The 15,909-nt window shown below is 28.1% G+C and overlaps 1 protein-coding gene, 1 long non-coding RNA gene and 1 pseudogene across 5 annotated transcripts; 2 read left to right on the forward strand and 1 right to left on the reverse strand.

The window, feature by feature from the left end:
- LOC149876693 (uncharacterized) overlaps window positions 1-15,909 on the reverse strand; it is a 615,724-nt pseudogene that overhangs the window by 236,423 nt on the left and 363,392 nt on the right.
- LOC149876704 (uncharacterized) lies at window positions 173-3,195 on the forward strand. Of its 2 annotated transcripts, none has more exons than XR_016448560.1 (3): window positions 173-248; window positions 1,689-1,776; window positions 2,979-3,195. It is a non-coding gene; the product is annotated as an uncharacterized LOC149876704 (long non-coding RNA). The 2 variants fall into 2 exon arrangements; XR_016448561.1 differs by lacking the exon at window positions 173-248 and adding an exon at window positions 373-663.
- On the forward strand, window positions 3,395-11,080 carry LOC149876705 (transcriptional regulator Erg-like). Of its 3 annotated transcripts, none has more exons than XM_090075052.1 (7): window positions 3,395-3,529; window positions 8,460-8,565; window positions 8,871-9,111; window positions 9,227-9,427; window positions 9,682-9,759; window positions 9,845-10,084; window positions 10,183-11,080. In XM_090075052.1, the coding sequence occupies exons 2-7, from the start codon at window positions 8,506-8,508 to the stop codon at window positions 10,770-10,772; spliced, it is 1,410 nt and encodes a 469-aa protein (XP_089931178.1). In that variant the 5' UTR covers window positions 3,395-3,529; window positions 8,460-8,505; the 3' UTR covers window positions 10,773-11,080. The 3 variants fall into 3 exon arrangements, with proteins under 3 accessions (XP_089931178.1, XP_089931179.1, XP_089931177.1); XM_090075053.1 differs by lacking the exon at window positions 3,395-3,529 and adding an exon at window positions 5,805-5,824; XM_090075051.1 differs by lacking the exon at window positions 3,395-3,529 and adding an exon at window positions 8,067-8,221.

Raw genomic sequence — 15,909 nt, forward strand, 5'->3', positions numbered from 1 at the left:
ACCTTGGGAATACCAAAGTAAATAATTAGCCTTAATTTCGGTTACTCACTTGAGTTTAAGTCTCATTTAGGTTGCTAGTATTTAGTTTGTATACTGCGCGAAGCAACGTTCTTTTCATCAAACAAATTCGAAACATATTTTCAATAATCAACATCAACTTTGGTGTTGTTATGGTTACTGTAAGAAAACTGATGTAAGTTCAACGCGCTTTTAAAAACAATCAATATTATGCTAATAAAATTAGAATGGTAAGGTTTTTAAACTTTTTGAATTAAATTGATTGAATTATGTTGCATACCTTGGTTGGGTGTTTGTTTTTTTTTATCTAACCCAAAACTTCTGCTGAATTGATGGAAAATAGTGTCGTATTTAAATTTTGAAATTGTTAGTTCTAATTTGGCTTCTTTATATAAAGTTTATAAATTTAAAGAATCTAAATTCAAATGCAACAATACAGTTTTTTCGATATCACGAAACCAGGACTCGGTTTTTGATCAGGTTGTCAATTAAGCAGGAAATAGTTTTATCTTTCAAGGGGTTAAACAAAACTAGGTGTCATTCAACAAATTTCGTCTATGTAACGAATATCCGAGTGGCAACTACAAAACACCTGCAAAACTTTATATTTTAAAACTTCTTATTTTAGTCTTGGCAAACAAGAAGGTAAAAGTTGAAACACCTTTACATATATATATATATATATATATATATATATATATATATATATATATATATATATATATATATATATATATATATATATATATATAGACATATATACTATATATATACATATATACTATATATATACATATATATATATGTATATATATTTACATATAAATAAGTATAATAGTCAATGTAACAATTATTATTGTTATTATTATTATTATTATTATTATTATTATTATTATTATTATTATTATTATTATTATTATTATTATTATTATTATTATTATTATTATTACTATTATTATTATTATTATTATTATTATTATTATTATTATTATTATTATTATTATTATTATTATTATTATTATTACTATTATTATTATTACTATTATTATTACTATTATTATTACTATTATTATTTTTATTATTATTATTATTATTGTTATTATTATTATTATTATTATTGTTATTATTATTATTATTATTATTATTATTATTATTGTTGTTGTTGTTATTATTATTATTATTATTATTATTATTATTATTATTATTGTTGTTATTATTATTATTATTATTATTATTATTATTATTATTATTATTATTATTATTGTTATTATTATTATTATTATTACTATTATTATTATTATTATTATTATTATTATTATTATTATTATTATTATTATTATTATTATTACTTTTATTATTATTATTACTTTTATTATTATCATTATTATTTATCATTATAATTTTTTATTACTTAATTTTAATTATAATTTTTCTCAGTATCCACGACAACATTGAGTAACTATGACCTGAATGAAACAACTTATCGAGTAATTTCATCAGGATTAAGATGCTGAATAAAATTTTGTTTATCTTTTAAATAAAACGTTATTTTTAGGGGGTTCAATTCAATATTTTTCTTTTTATATATATATGCATATGTATATATACTTTTTTAACATCATTTTTCATTATAAATGTTATTTTTCTTTTTAAAAAACGTTTCCTTTCAGCTCAACAGAAATTTGGTTCGATTATGTTTATGCGCAATCGTTGTTGCTCCGTTGTTGATTGAAACAATTTGCAAACCGTTATGCAGCGGTAAGATTTTACATTCCCGTACCATAACTGTTTTTAAAACTTCTGAAACCAAATATTTTCTTTTTGTGTATATGAGGTAGAACTAATTTATAGATATCAGGCAAATTTTTTTTTTATTTTAATATTGTCAGTCTGAAGGTGGCTACAGCTTTCTCGGTATTGTTTTTCCATATTTTAAAACACCCACTGAATCTAATTCTATAAAATTAAAAAATTAAGCCAACGAACTTAAACGGTTTAAGAAAAGAAAATATAGTTTTAAAAAGAAAAAATAGTTTTAAAATAAATTCTTCCTCTTAACAAACAAATATTTTTGCTGTGAGATTTTGTACTACTTAAAAAAGGACTCGGCTCTAGCGTGCATGGATTGAAAAAAATGCAGAAGGATGATCATTTTTGTGTTTCTCAAGTGTTTTGATTTTTTTTTTTTTACCGAAAAATTTGGCTGATTGATTTTTTTTATCATCATTTAAAAAGTCCTATAGAGTATTTAATTGCTGCAATTTTTATTTATTTTGTACTTTGTAATTATCCTTCAAAAATATGATGCATAAGACAATTTATTCTCTGTATTTTTCAGTATTCAAAAAGAAATAAACATTTACAAATTCAAAATCGCAAGTTTTTCTACTTTTAGATCAGTAAATACAATGGGAAATTTGTTTAACATTTTTAAAAAATTCTATGGCAAATTAGAATGCCGTATTCTCATGGGAGGGTCAGATGCAGTTGCTATAACAACTATGTTACTTGAAGCTCAGTGGAGAGCTTGTCTACACTTTACCAACCATAGGTTTTAATTTAGAAGCAGTCGATTGCAAGATTTTACGTTGTAGGATGGTGGTGGGCAGGTCAAAATCCGAACAGCTATTGAAGTAGCTAATAGGCTTGATATACTAACTTTAAGGAACCGCATTTGGTCCACATTCAATCACCGTTGCATTAAAACGAGTTGGATTGCATCAAGGCCTTGAAGAATAAAAAGAAAAAGAAAACAAAATGATGATAATGATGATGACAATATATATAAGTGTAGATGAAAACAACGATGAGATTAAGATGATGATAATGATGATGATAGTATAAGAATAATTATAAGAATATATATATATATATATATATATATATATATATATATATATATATATATATATATATATATATATATATATATATATATATACATGTATATATACATTTAGATAACAATTGTTCTGAACAATCAAACGAAAAAGATTTTTCAAAAAGCTCTCAAGCACCTAACGAGAACTTCCATCAAGACATGATGCTTCGAATGCAAGTTATTAGTGCCAAACGAAGCGAGGAGGCGAAGTTTTGGGAACAAGAGATTAGAGAATTAAATAAATTTTATCGGCTTTAATAATTAAAGATAAAATTATTTTTCCGAAATGGGTGAAAGGGGTTGGATATGTGTCTATTGCGTTGATTATGACGCATTATAGATGTAGTAATACATTTGTATTTTCGTAACTTTTTTTTTTCTTATAAATTTAAAAACGTCCGGAATAATTTTTTGCATAAAAACAATTGCTTTTATGCAAAATTTATTTTTATCAGCTAAAGCTCGCATAAGGTTTGTTACCATAAGAAATTTAACCTATCTATTGAAATGCTAAATGGTAACGCTCCATATGATATTTCCTGTTTGAGCATAGTCGGTTCGTTAGCGAGTAAATAAATTAGATGATTCTATGGTACACGGAAGGAAACATGAAAATAATGGAGATGACAGGTAATGCTTAATCTTGTTACTGAGTATATTTTTATAGTCGATAATTTACAAATTTTTAAATTCATCCTTCATTTTTGAAACACTATTCAAATCTTTACAAAACAAGTTTCGTAAATTTTAAGTTTCTCAAATTTCGCAATAAAAATAAAGTTAATTGCTGTTAATTGCGGCAATTTGTTCCGCTGCTGTTTAAAAATTTTGTAAAAAATTTTTTGCACGGTTTTAAAATATTGCAGTTGCCCTCCTATGCACTTCAGTAGATCCTCCGAACAAAGCATCTTCAAATTATTATGAAGAAAACAAAAAATTTTGTGAGAATGTTTTTTTTAAAAAAAAAATAAAATAACGAGTAAAGATTAAGAGCAAAAAAGAGTTTGCGCATGCGCAAAAGATTACTGAAAAAATTATCTACAAAAATATATATATATATATAAAACATAATTATTAGTTATTTTTGCTTCTTACTGAATAAATTAATCAATTTTTCATTAAAAATTTTCCTGTTGGTACAAAATAGCTTATGCAAAATAAGATATTAATGCAATCCACGTGATAAAAGCTACGAAACTTTCAAATTATTAAAAAATCAAAACTGTCGATTATATAAACTCGAAGTTCCAGAAGTGCGAAAAGAATAATCTATAAGTGACATTAGTATAATAATGCCCTACATTAATTATTAGTATTTTAACAATAATGGCCCATATAATGCTTACTAGTATTATAATGGTGTTTACGTAATTTTAAAAATCTTTAAAAGATCTATTTTTAAATGAAATTACTAATCTATGCTTCACACTGTGACCCCATCCCTCTATTATTTAACATCTACACAGGCAACAAGTAATGCACACCGAGTCTTTGAAAACCTTTGAAAAAATCAACATTTTTACACACGTAAAGGAATTTTTGACATTTTTTTAATCTTTTAGAAAGATTAAAGTGTTTTCATTTCTTTTCATTTTCAAACTTAAACAGCCAAGTTAATTAAAATTATTTAGTGAATCAGTTGAGAAAATAACAATTTCATATTTTTCCTACCCTCCTCTTACTCCCTTATGTCATGTGCTCTCGATGGTTATGGTTTCAGATTTACAAAAAAAAAAAATCTACTTGAAAAATAGTTTTAGATATATAACTCAAGATCTAAAATCTGAACTTAAAATTAAATCGTATTTTAGTTGTTACCTTTGATAAAAATAAAAATTTTTCTCGAATTAGTAGAACAATATGCGAAAAAAAAACAAAAAAAAAAAAAACAGCTTTGTTACGTTGTTTTTTAGTTTTGCCGTCAATTTTAGTATTAATAATAAATTCAAAGGCGTTACGACTTTTCAAGCCTGTTACTGTTAAAGAATGCTTGTAATGCTTGTATGGATGGTAGTATTGGGCATTCTATTTATACAACAGCTGGTTCCAAAATATTCAATATACAAAATCGTTCCAAAAAAAATTTCTCCTGAGCTGAATTTGTAAAGTTGTCAAATAAAACAATCGCACTCAATTTTTAGAAAATTTCGTTCTGAGGTTTAAAGCTTGAAGAATAGAAGCGAATATTAAAGTATGAAATTAAATACAGAGGCTTGATTAAAGAATGAAAAAATGACATAAGAAAGAGCATGTTTGCGTATCATATAAAATTAGGACTTTGCAAAAGATGTTTCAGTTGTCATTGTAAATTCCACAAAATATCATTTGAGATTCTGCATCTTTGAACATATAAGAAAATAAACTATTGTGTTTCAAGTTGGTCTTGTTTTTTAACCATTTTTTTTTTTTTTTTCAACCTATCTCGGTAAAATTTTGGTAAATTTTTTGAATTACAACTCTATGGTGTATTTTTAATCTCCAATTTTTTTCCAGGTCGAGTCATTGAGTTGGGTTTTTCTATGTGTGTGATATTGAACGTCCAATTTATTGCCTACGTCATTAAGCCTTGTCTTTAAAGGCACATTAAGAAAATACTCTAATTAACGATTGGACGCCAAAAGTCTCGCCTTATTCTAAGCGCCGCTTTAAATCCTTTTTTTCTCCCAGTGTCACGTAATTGGCAAAAATCTATTTTTACCGCCATTCGTTTATTTCTAACTCTCAAAGGACTTGTTTGATATTGACTTAAAGCAACGAAATTAAGAAATTTAAAGAAAACATAACGTTTTCTTTTGTTTGCTAAAGGCATTTTGTTCATTCAAAGTTGACCATTAGTTGCCGCTTATATTTTGACTCCAAAAAGAGTTTGTCTCGAGATATTGTAGTGACTTTCATCATACAAACAAAAAAAAGAAATAATACACAGTAAGTTTTTCATTTTTACATTTTCGAAAGTATTTACGTCCAGTACAATTTCTACCTTTTAAGTCAACTCATCTTAACAATGATAAACTTTTCGCGCTAATATTTAGAAATATATACGCGCAACAGTTCTTATTTTTTTACTTTATCCCTGCGTTTTTACACTGGAGGTTGGTTTTTACACTGGGGGTTGGTTTTTACACTGGGGGTTGGTTTTTACACTGGGGGTTGGTTTACCTCTAAAAATGTTACTACAAAATTTGTTGCTGGATGACAGTAAAAAACCAACGCCAACCGGAAATCCGAGGAATCAGTTGTAATTCTATGATGTTCCGCCAGACAACTTTCAACAACTTTCTTCCTTGCTCTTAACAAAAAAAATGTTAAAGCAAATTCATCAATGGGTGCACACGTATTCACACTTAAATCGAAAGTGTGTACTTTTTAAAAACTGGTGCAAAGGGGAGATTTAAATACTAAAATCAATTAAACCACGACAGTTGCAAGCAATAACGTCGAGTCTAAATGAAGCTTATCAAGCTAAATGAATCTCTTAAATAAAATAAAAAAGTATATTTAATGTTAATAGAAGTTTCAAATAAACTTGCGTTCTGCTGGGAAAAAAAACAAAAAAAAAAACAAGCTTCACTTTAAAAAGATCCTAAATTTTTAGATGTTAAAAAAACACTTTTTGAGGATTTTGTTCAGTTTCTGGTATTAAGAATTTTCGTATTTTCAAACTGAATAAAAATGTAGTCTATTTGAATTAAAAATTAAAACGAAATTTTCTTTTTTTAACAATGGGGGATTATTCTAACAGAGGGACATTTTTTCATCCCTTCTAATTTTTTTTCTTCGTTTCTGCAATCTTTGCTGGTCAATTACAAATTTAGCATTACATTAATGATTAGCTGTTTTGGGCAATTTTTAATTAGGCAATTATTTTGAGTGCGTCATCTGAGCGCGTTGATATTTTTACCCGAGTTTGAGTTTTAAAATAACAATCCAATAGAAAGACGTTTTTTTTATATTTTCATGGTTATGAAATATTAATGCAGTAACTTTATTTACATCATAAACAGTTTTTGTTAAATGTTTTGTTAAAAATATAAATTTTCATTTGCAATTCAGTCTTTTAAACTTGTTAACATGATGGTCAAATTCTTTATAGAAAAAAAAACACATTTAAAAATCTTACCACCGTAATAGAGGTACACCATAAACTGGTTTGCTTGTAATGGATATTTCATTTTCATGTTAACAAATGTAGTTAGTTTATTTTAAGAATAATTGGTGGTTTGGTTAAAATATAGGGTTTGGTGGAATTTTATGCAATTTAAGTTTGCATTTTTACTAATTTTTAGTTGATTGGTCAATATTTCAAAAAGGATCTTTTCAAATTTGAATTGGAAGTAGCTTGATATATGCGATAGGTTGTAATCGCTATATGAGACGAATTAAAAGATAAAATCTGCCTGGCTAATCCTCAGATCAGGGTTATATGCGTTTTGAAATTTAGCATCAATGGTTTTGGAACGGTGAATTTCGAAATAGATCAGCAATTTTTATTAAAACTATCGTTTTAAAGTGTTTTTATAACTTAAGGTAATATTGAAATAAAATCTCAACTTCCCAGCAAGCATTTTAGATCGCAGTTTTCTATCAGTTTAATTCTGTTCGAGTTACTGCCGCAGCTCTTTTTTTAAAGCGATCGTAATAATGGACCACAAAATCATGGGTGAGGCTTTTAATTTTAAAATTTAAGTCAAAAAAAAAAAGATATGAAAAAATTTCTCCTAAGATTAAATGCACTTTTTTTTAAATTTTTTATTCAATGAACAAAAACGAAAATTCAAAATTAAGTTTTTGCAACGGGCCAATCCCTCGTCAATGCAAAAATATTTTGTTTACAGGTAAGAGTACTAACACAATTTTTAACATGAAAATTTCTTAATTACGGTTTTTAAAGTGGTTTTTTTTTTTTTTTTTTTTTTTTTTTTTTTGTTAAGAAAATCTCCTTTAAGTATCTCGAGGTTTCTTTTGTCAACAAAATCTGCAAGTTTTAAAAGCCGCTTTTTCACAAGTCATGTATTTCTATAACAAAACACGATTGGTCTTTTGAAAATGACATCAACGCAAACGATTGCAAATCAAATGTCATCTTCAACTTTGATTGGTTACAACTTTTGAATGCTTTAATTGATCAAACGCCTCTTTAAATTGTTTTGATTACGCGCTTTTTGTTTTTGAATGAATTGTTAGTGTTATTATAAAAAATAATTGCTTTGAACTACGTTATAAGAGAAAGAAAAAAAGAATCACTCGTTTAATTTTTGACGAGATGACAAGACATTAGACAAAGTTGTATATACTAAACTGACATAAAATCTAGACGGCAAAGTGAGTTGAAATGTCCTTTGGTTTTATAAAAATCTAATCTATATGTAGATGTTCATTCATTCGTTTTTTTATATGTTACAAAACCTCGTTATTATCAATTACTACTCGGAAATTCTATGGCTTCCTGCGACGAACAACGTTTCCGATAATCTGTACTAACAAAATATCGTTATTAAAATTTACGTTCAGCATTGTTGTTTAGTGTTGGAGCAATATTTTAACTTAAAATTTTCTTTAGTAAGTTGCGACTCAAAGTTGAACAATCATTATCAGTGTAAAGCAAAATGTTTTTGAATTCTGACTTAAGTACAAACGTAGTTCCAGATCCAAGTGTTTATGCCCAGGTAAATATATGTTTACAGATATTTAACTTTGAGTATTTCTTACAAGTATGGCATATCGTAGTCACAATAAAAACGCGTTTAATGAGTTTTTGTTCAACATAAAGCAATTTTGTTTTTTAAAGATTTGCTAAAGATTATGAAAACAAAATAATTTAACCAATTTTCTTTAAGAGCTTTTAAGTTTGATTTACTGTTTGAAGAGAATGTTTGTACAAACGTAAAAACATTAACTTACAAACTTATTTATATCGATGGCCCCTCATCACGCATCAATTAACAAACTTTTCTTTTAAATTACCGTATAGGAAGCCTTATCAATGGGTTCCATGGATGAGCAATCATTGTTTGACTCTTACGATAACCAAAAAGTTCCGTCTTGTAAATCCAATAAAATGAACAATAATGAATTATGGGCATCTAAAAAAAGACCGTTTGATGCTGAATTAGATGATTTTCATATTCCTCCGACAAAACGACCCTTGATGAATGAAGATACAAAACCAGATATTCATCAAGATGATGACAAGAGAGTCATAGTGCCAGCTGGTAAGTTTTTTTCCTTTTTAAGTTGTTGTTTTTTTTTTTTTATTTTATTTATTTTGTTTGTTTTTAACCCTCTAAATATTATTACCGTTATCATTATTCAATGTTTTCCAAAAAGATCCGATGTGTTGGACGAACGAGCATGTAAGACAATGGGTTCAATGGGCTATTAAAGAGTTTAGCCTGAAAGAAGTGAACATCGAGGCATTTACAATGACTGGCCAGCATTTGTGCAAATTTACGAGAGAAGAATTTCTTCGGTTAGCTCCAGCATATAACGGAGATATACTAATGGCGCATCTTTGTGTGCTAAGAAAAGGTAAATATTTTTTGAGAATAAGTAATTACTTTTTAAATTGTCACTTTAAATAAACTGCTGCAAACTTATTATATTTTTCTTCGCTCTAATGTTTTTAAATAATCTATTTGCAGAAGTGTGAGTCAAGTTACATATTTGTTTTTAAATAAAATATTTTGCAATTTGAGATGAGTTTTAATGACGCAAATGTTGATCATGTGACGTAATATATTGAGATAAAGTAAAAGCAACTTTTAATCTGATTTTTCTTCCAGCTCCTCTTCCGAATTTAACATCCGAAGATGTCGACAAAGCTCTTGCACCTCCCTTAAGCCATCACGCAAAAACGCCAGGTAAGAGACACTCGTTTAATTAAAGTTCCAAAAATTTAATAACTTTTTTCTTCGCATTTTGAAACTTCTTTTCGAATTTTTATAGTATCTACATATCCTCGTACAAGCACCGATGTGGAAAAACGACCATCATCAACTGTGGGAGGTTACAATCGTAGTGTACCTGTTGCTCGCGCTGATGGAAGCGAGTTTTTAGCAAGCTGCGCTTATCAAAACACGCCTCCTCCTCCATCCTCTGCATCTGAAACTTATCAGTGCAGCCGGGATTCTGTTGTGCCAAATAAATTCGAAAACTCTCCACCATCCTCTCATGGAGGGAAATTAGGTAAGGATATTATTTCAGTTAAAAGTTTAGTTAAAGATATTATTTCAACTAATTCAAATTATTAACTTATTTATAATTATAAATTTAACTCTAATTAGAGTTTTCTTCTTGCAACTCGCCAAAACCTGGCGTTCTTCCTCCGACTCCTTCGCATGGCGGCACGGGACAGATTCAGCTATGGCAATTTCTTCTTGAATTACTTGCTGATCCAGCAAACGCAACTTTTGTTGCTTGGGAAGGGAACAATGGCGAGTTTAAGCTCACCGACCCTGATGAAGTTGCACGAAGGTGGGGAGAACGAAAAAATAAGCCAAACATGAACTACGACAAATTAAGTCGTGCTTTAAGATATTACTACGATAAAAATATAATGACCAAAATTCACGGCAAACGATATGCATACAAATTCGATTTTCAAGGTCTTGCTCAACTAAATCAACCAATTACTTCCGACGCTCAGTTACACGCTGCACAAGCGGCTGCTGCTGCATACAGAGGCGAATATCCTTTCTACAGCCCCTACGGCCCAGGACCTAGTAGTTCACCGTACGGATATCCTCCTTCTAATTACCCACCTTGCTACTCTGCTGTACAACCACCCCCTAATACATATGGATCAACATACCCCAGTTGGGGTCGAACTTACCCACCAAGCATGTATAGACAGTCCTCAGTTCAGTATTTCTAATAATTTTCTTTTGTAGATTAAAATGGTTTTAGTGACTTTTTACATGGTTTGTTGGTTTAACATAAAATATTTATCACTTCGTTTTTTGAGGTAAATAAACAAATACTTTTGACAACAATTTGGACGGAATATTTATTTTCAACAGTTTTATATATAGCACACAGTATTTTTTATATAAATAATTATTTGAACTCATTTTTGTGTTTATAATATTTTTTTATGAAATAATTTTTCATAAATATATGTGACCTGGAAAAATGAAAACATTTGTACTTTTATAAATAGTAAAAGACATTTTGAAAACACCATTTAATTTTTTTACCTCGATCTGCAAAAAGTTTTTTGGGCTTAAAGATTTTTTTGGGTTTCAACAATTTTCAAAATTTCTGGTTTTAAATTTTTTCTAAAGGCTACAGAAAAAAACCCCGTCATTTCTCCTCACCCGTCGGTTTTTACGAGGGCGTCGACGGAAGGAGGAGCAAAAAGTATTTTTTTACTTTGTAAAATAAAAATCTCAACACCATTCTCAAGAAACGAACCCTTTTACTTTACTTTGAACGAATTTAAAAACGAAAACTGACTTTGTCAGAGACATGCTTAAGTGTTGCTCCATTTGGGTACGGTGATGGTAGTCCTTTTATAATGTAAAGAAAACGTTTGCGTTCATGGTTTATAATATGAATGGTTTTGTGTTAAGCAAATCTTGTAAAAGTATTTTTAGTCTAATACGCTGACATTATGGCTATTGGTTTTGAGATGTCTTGATGTAAGTCCGTCTTTGTTGACGGGACTGATGGCTAAAGCTAAAAAGCCTTGTAAAGTGTTTACTTATCGTATTTTTTTTAAAGGAAAATAAGCTTTAAAAACAGAAAGTTCCAGTTAGCAGTTTTAAAAATCTATAACAGGAATCCCCCGTTTTGTTTTTCCACTAAGTGTTAATGTAATTTAAACTTAAAGTTGAACAATTTATCATAATTTTTCATAAATTATAATAAATCGTAATTGTTACATTTATTTCTCATAATTTTCTCATAACAAATTGTGGAACTGAAAAATTATTGAGCTCAAGAAATATATTTTGAAGAAGTAGAAGGTTGCACTGGGCAGAAACTTTTTTTTTTTTTTTCCCATGTTTTTGTTAATATTGAATTCACTTCTGGTCAGGATGGGACTTATTTTTTATCTTAAAAAAACGTTATGCAATAACTACAGTAACATTAAACAATAATCTTTCTTCGTTTTGTTACGTAGCTCTTACTGGTAACAGACAATTAAAACACAAACTTTTAAATTATGGTTATTAAACTTTTAAACAGTTACAATTTTAGCAATAATCTAAGTCAATTAAACAATATTTATGCATTTGCTTTAAAAACTCAGGCAAACAAGCACTCTTAAAATAGTTTGCACAGCGTATTGAGCTAGGATTTTTATAGATTGGCCGACTTCAAGACGTCGGTTTTGAGATGTCTTGACATAAACAACCTTTTGGAAAGATTAGGTCAAGGAAGTTTATAAACTTACGGCGGGAAACTAATAAACTTTATTTAAATTAAAATACAGAAAATTTGAAAAAAGATTTTGATTTGTCACTTATTAAACAAAAGAGCAGCAGCAAAATTTGCTAGAAAAAAAAAAATCACATTAAATATGCATATAAAATTTATGATCACTAGAAACTTCGAAAAAATATAAAATCAAAAATAAAAATTTTCTTACGTAATTGTAATATTTATTTCAATGTAAATATAAGCGGAATTAAGGCAAATAATCAAAACCTGCCGTATCATTTTACTTTATTTTTTTTAAAATTAATGTAACAACATTAAATTGGTTTGTGATTGTACACCCGCAACACTTTAGAGGAGTGAACTTCCAAAGTGATGAAATCATAAATGATAAAGAAGCGAATTTTTATACCAGTTACTTTAATGAAGTTACTCATAATACAAAGGATTCCCAAACGCACATCTTGAAGAGATTTGTTTCAAACGCACATCTTGAAGAGATTTGTTTCAAACGCACATCTTGAAGAGATTTGTTTAGGAAAAAACTTGGAAACATAAAATTATGCTCAAAGACGCTTAGCGAACATCAAATACAACATGTACACCAATAAACACATGCTATAAAGAACACGCGTAATTTTACCAATAATAGTACGTAACATAAGACATAAACAAGAAGCATGTTTGACAAATAAGAGTTTCAAAAAAAAAAACCAATCAGTAACTTTACAAAATTCTTAAAAGATCTTTTCGGAGTTTTATCATGAAATTTGCTATGCTTAATTTATAACTTTCTCCGACATTGTCACGAAACCTGGAAATATCCTTTGTATTTGTACCCTGGAAGCATTCAGATACAACACGAAGTGTTCAGGAGAAAAATTTTCAGCAGATTTCTTAAAGATTCCACAATATTTAGGATAAGTTAACGAAAAGAAAAAAGTGTTTTAACTCAATCGATTAGGGTTATTAAGAAAGGTTAAAGATATAAAAAAAAACTCAATTGATTAGGGTTAAGTTGTGACTTTTATTTCTCATGTTTGACCTTTAAGAAAGGTCTTTAAGATGGCTGCTCCATCCTTTGATAAATTCAACCTTTTAAAAAAGGACTTGCAACTCCCTGTTACTAATGAACGTGGTCATTGTTATAATTTCTTCATCCTTAACTAATTTTTTTAAAATTTGGATTAACACGAAAATTAGAAATATATAATAAAAATTGTAAGCAAACACGAAATGGATCAACAAAACTCAAATGTCATTCAAACAAACTTAAGATTAATCCGTTTATATGGTTCTTTTCGATGATTTGTACTCCTTTCAAAATGATATCCCTCTGAGAAAAATTTTTTTAATCATACTCTCTTTAAAAAGAATAATCTGACAAGAATTGTAATATATGGAGAAAAATTCCCATGAGCATAATAACACTTTAAAATTCAACAAATAAAACTTTTTTTAAGTTTGCACAAGAACTTAAATAATTTCTTCTAAGTTGTCTTTTAAAAAATAAAATTCGTGGATTAATTTAATAAGAACTTAAATAATTTCGTCAAAGTTGTCTTTTAAAAAATAAATTTCGTGGATTAATTTAATAAGAACTTAAATAATTTCTTCTAAGTTGTCTTTAAAAAAACAAAATTCGTGGATTAATTTAATAACGTTTCAAAGGTCATAGGAAAGTTCACAAAATTTAAATGGTTAGAAAGGAACTCTCAAAAAATTCTGCTCATAAACCTGTTATAAACCTGTTATAAACCTGTTTTTCCTTGAATTTTTTAACTTTGAATGTTTTATGTTACAAATTATCAAAGTTTCTTTTTTCATTTGAAAAAGAGTGTCTGTCGATCGCTTTAAAAACGATCATTTTGACTAATGAAGACGGCGGGGGGCTATGATATAGTAAGGAAACAACGGGAAAAAACGTCGCTAATGAGGAAACGACGGGGGATTATGTTTATAATTCCAATGTATGTATAATATATATGCATCCATGTAAAAAGAAAAAAATTTGAGGAGCAATTGAGTTTTGTTTACCACACTTATATGCTCTTTGATTCTATAATTTCAATTTAATGGTCCATCATTTAATCAAAGTTTACTTTTATTAAAAATTTCATTGAAAACATAGAAAATCTTTTATTATCTAAACAATCTCTGAGGAAAGATTTTTTTAGAAAGCTGAAATAAACCGTCTTTTTTTTGTATTTGGTTGCTTTGGGACATAGAGTTCTCTTCCCTTTCCTTTTTTTCTGCGTTTTTTCTGCTCATTCTATGTCAAATCGGATCATGCATACCGCAAACCGATTCCTAAACAATTATTCATGGCTTCGTTTTACCTTTAAATGGTAGAAAAGTTTGAAAAGTTTTCCAAAGTTTAAGCTTTTAACTCACTGTGATTAAAAAATTTTACCGAAACGGCCTAAAAAAAGCCACTATGGATTGAACACTTCTCTCTCAGATCTTGTTCTTATGGAAGATAGTTTACAAAAATCTTATTGGAAGTTAAATGCAAATCTAAGTAAGAAATCTAAGTTTTTTTCTCTTTTGTTGGTAATTTTAAAGGGTGTATTTATTGGAGCAAGCTACCATATATGGGTTTGAGGAAACTCTGTTTTCATTGACTTTATGACGATGTTTAAGAAAGTGATCTTTTCTTAATTGTTTCAGATAACTATTTAAATTCAGGATTTTTAAATGATTTTTTAAATACCATAGTTGTAAGCAAATATCTCTTTTTTTTTATCTTTTTAAAAAAAGATATTTTAACACTATAGCTTCATACCATGTATTAATAATTGGTAAGATGCATATTAAGCAGTACTTGCACCATTAAAAGAAGTTTTTAAAGATGAATATTTGTGACTTGTAATGTTAACAAGACATTTTCTCACGACGTGCAGGATTACAAAACTGGCGAATTAATATCTCATCAAAACGTGTAATTGTCAATTATTGATTTTTGAAAGAATTGAGCAAAAGTTTGACAAATTCTATGACGTGTTTACAAAACATTTCAAATGATTGAAAATATTTTATTTCAAAGGTTTTTGAAACATTTAACATCTGTGACATCACTATACATGCAATTTTTTGCAGATCAGAATGTAACAGAATTCACAGACCAGAATTTAATTTCGCTGAAAGTTAAACTTAAAAATTTCGATAAAACTTGTTTCAAGAAAAACTTGTCGAGAGTTTTGAATGCAAAGCAATAAATCATTAATTATGAAATTTGTCTCGTTTTTTTTTTTCGAAACCTGCAATACAAGTTTAAGGAATTTTAATGGCACAAGAAAAAAAGTTCAACTCAAGAGCAACAGCTAAAATGAAACTATTTTTGATAAACTTAAATTTTTACTAAAGGAAAGAAGAATTTTTCCTAATTTAGAACAAAGGTGCAGATTCTAACTTTGACACTGTTGATCGAAAAAAGTTTTTTTTATATTTTGAAGTACTTAATAAATAAGGCTGGCAAAGAAAAAGTGGAACAAGAAATCAATCCCTTCAAACACAATTGGTAAATCTTTTAAAGCAATAACTATATCTAAGACATTGAATACTTAATGTTGATGTCCAGAAAAAATGGCGTTGTTACTATAGAAAGAGGGTTTGTACGAATTTATAAT

The sequence above is a fragment of the Hydra viridissima genome, unplaced genomic scaffold, assembly GCF_058129835.1.
Source record: "Hydra viridissima isolate aposymbiotic clone 2 unplaced genomic scaffold, HvirCarnegie_v1 scaffold_18, whole genome shotgun sequence".
NCBI lineage: Eukaryota > Metazoa > Cnidaria > Hydrozoa > Anthoathecata > Hydridae > Hydra > Hydra viridissima.

Bases quoted from the DNA above. Each gene is read 5' to 3' on its own strand.
- LOC149876705 (XM_090075052.1), top strand. From the start codon at position 8,506: ATGTTTTTGAATTCTGACTTAAGTACAAACGTAGTTCCAGATCCAAGT. The intron at 9,112-9,226 runs GTAAGTTTTTTT...TTTTCCAAAAAG, and splicing joins GAGAGTCATAGTGCCAGCTG to ATCCGATGTGTTGGACGAAC. The intron at 9,428-9,681 runs GTAAATATTTTT...TTTTTCTTCCAG, and splicing joins TCTTTGTGTGCTAAGAAAAG to CTCCTCTTCCGAATTTAACA.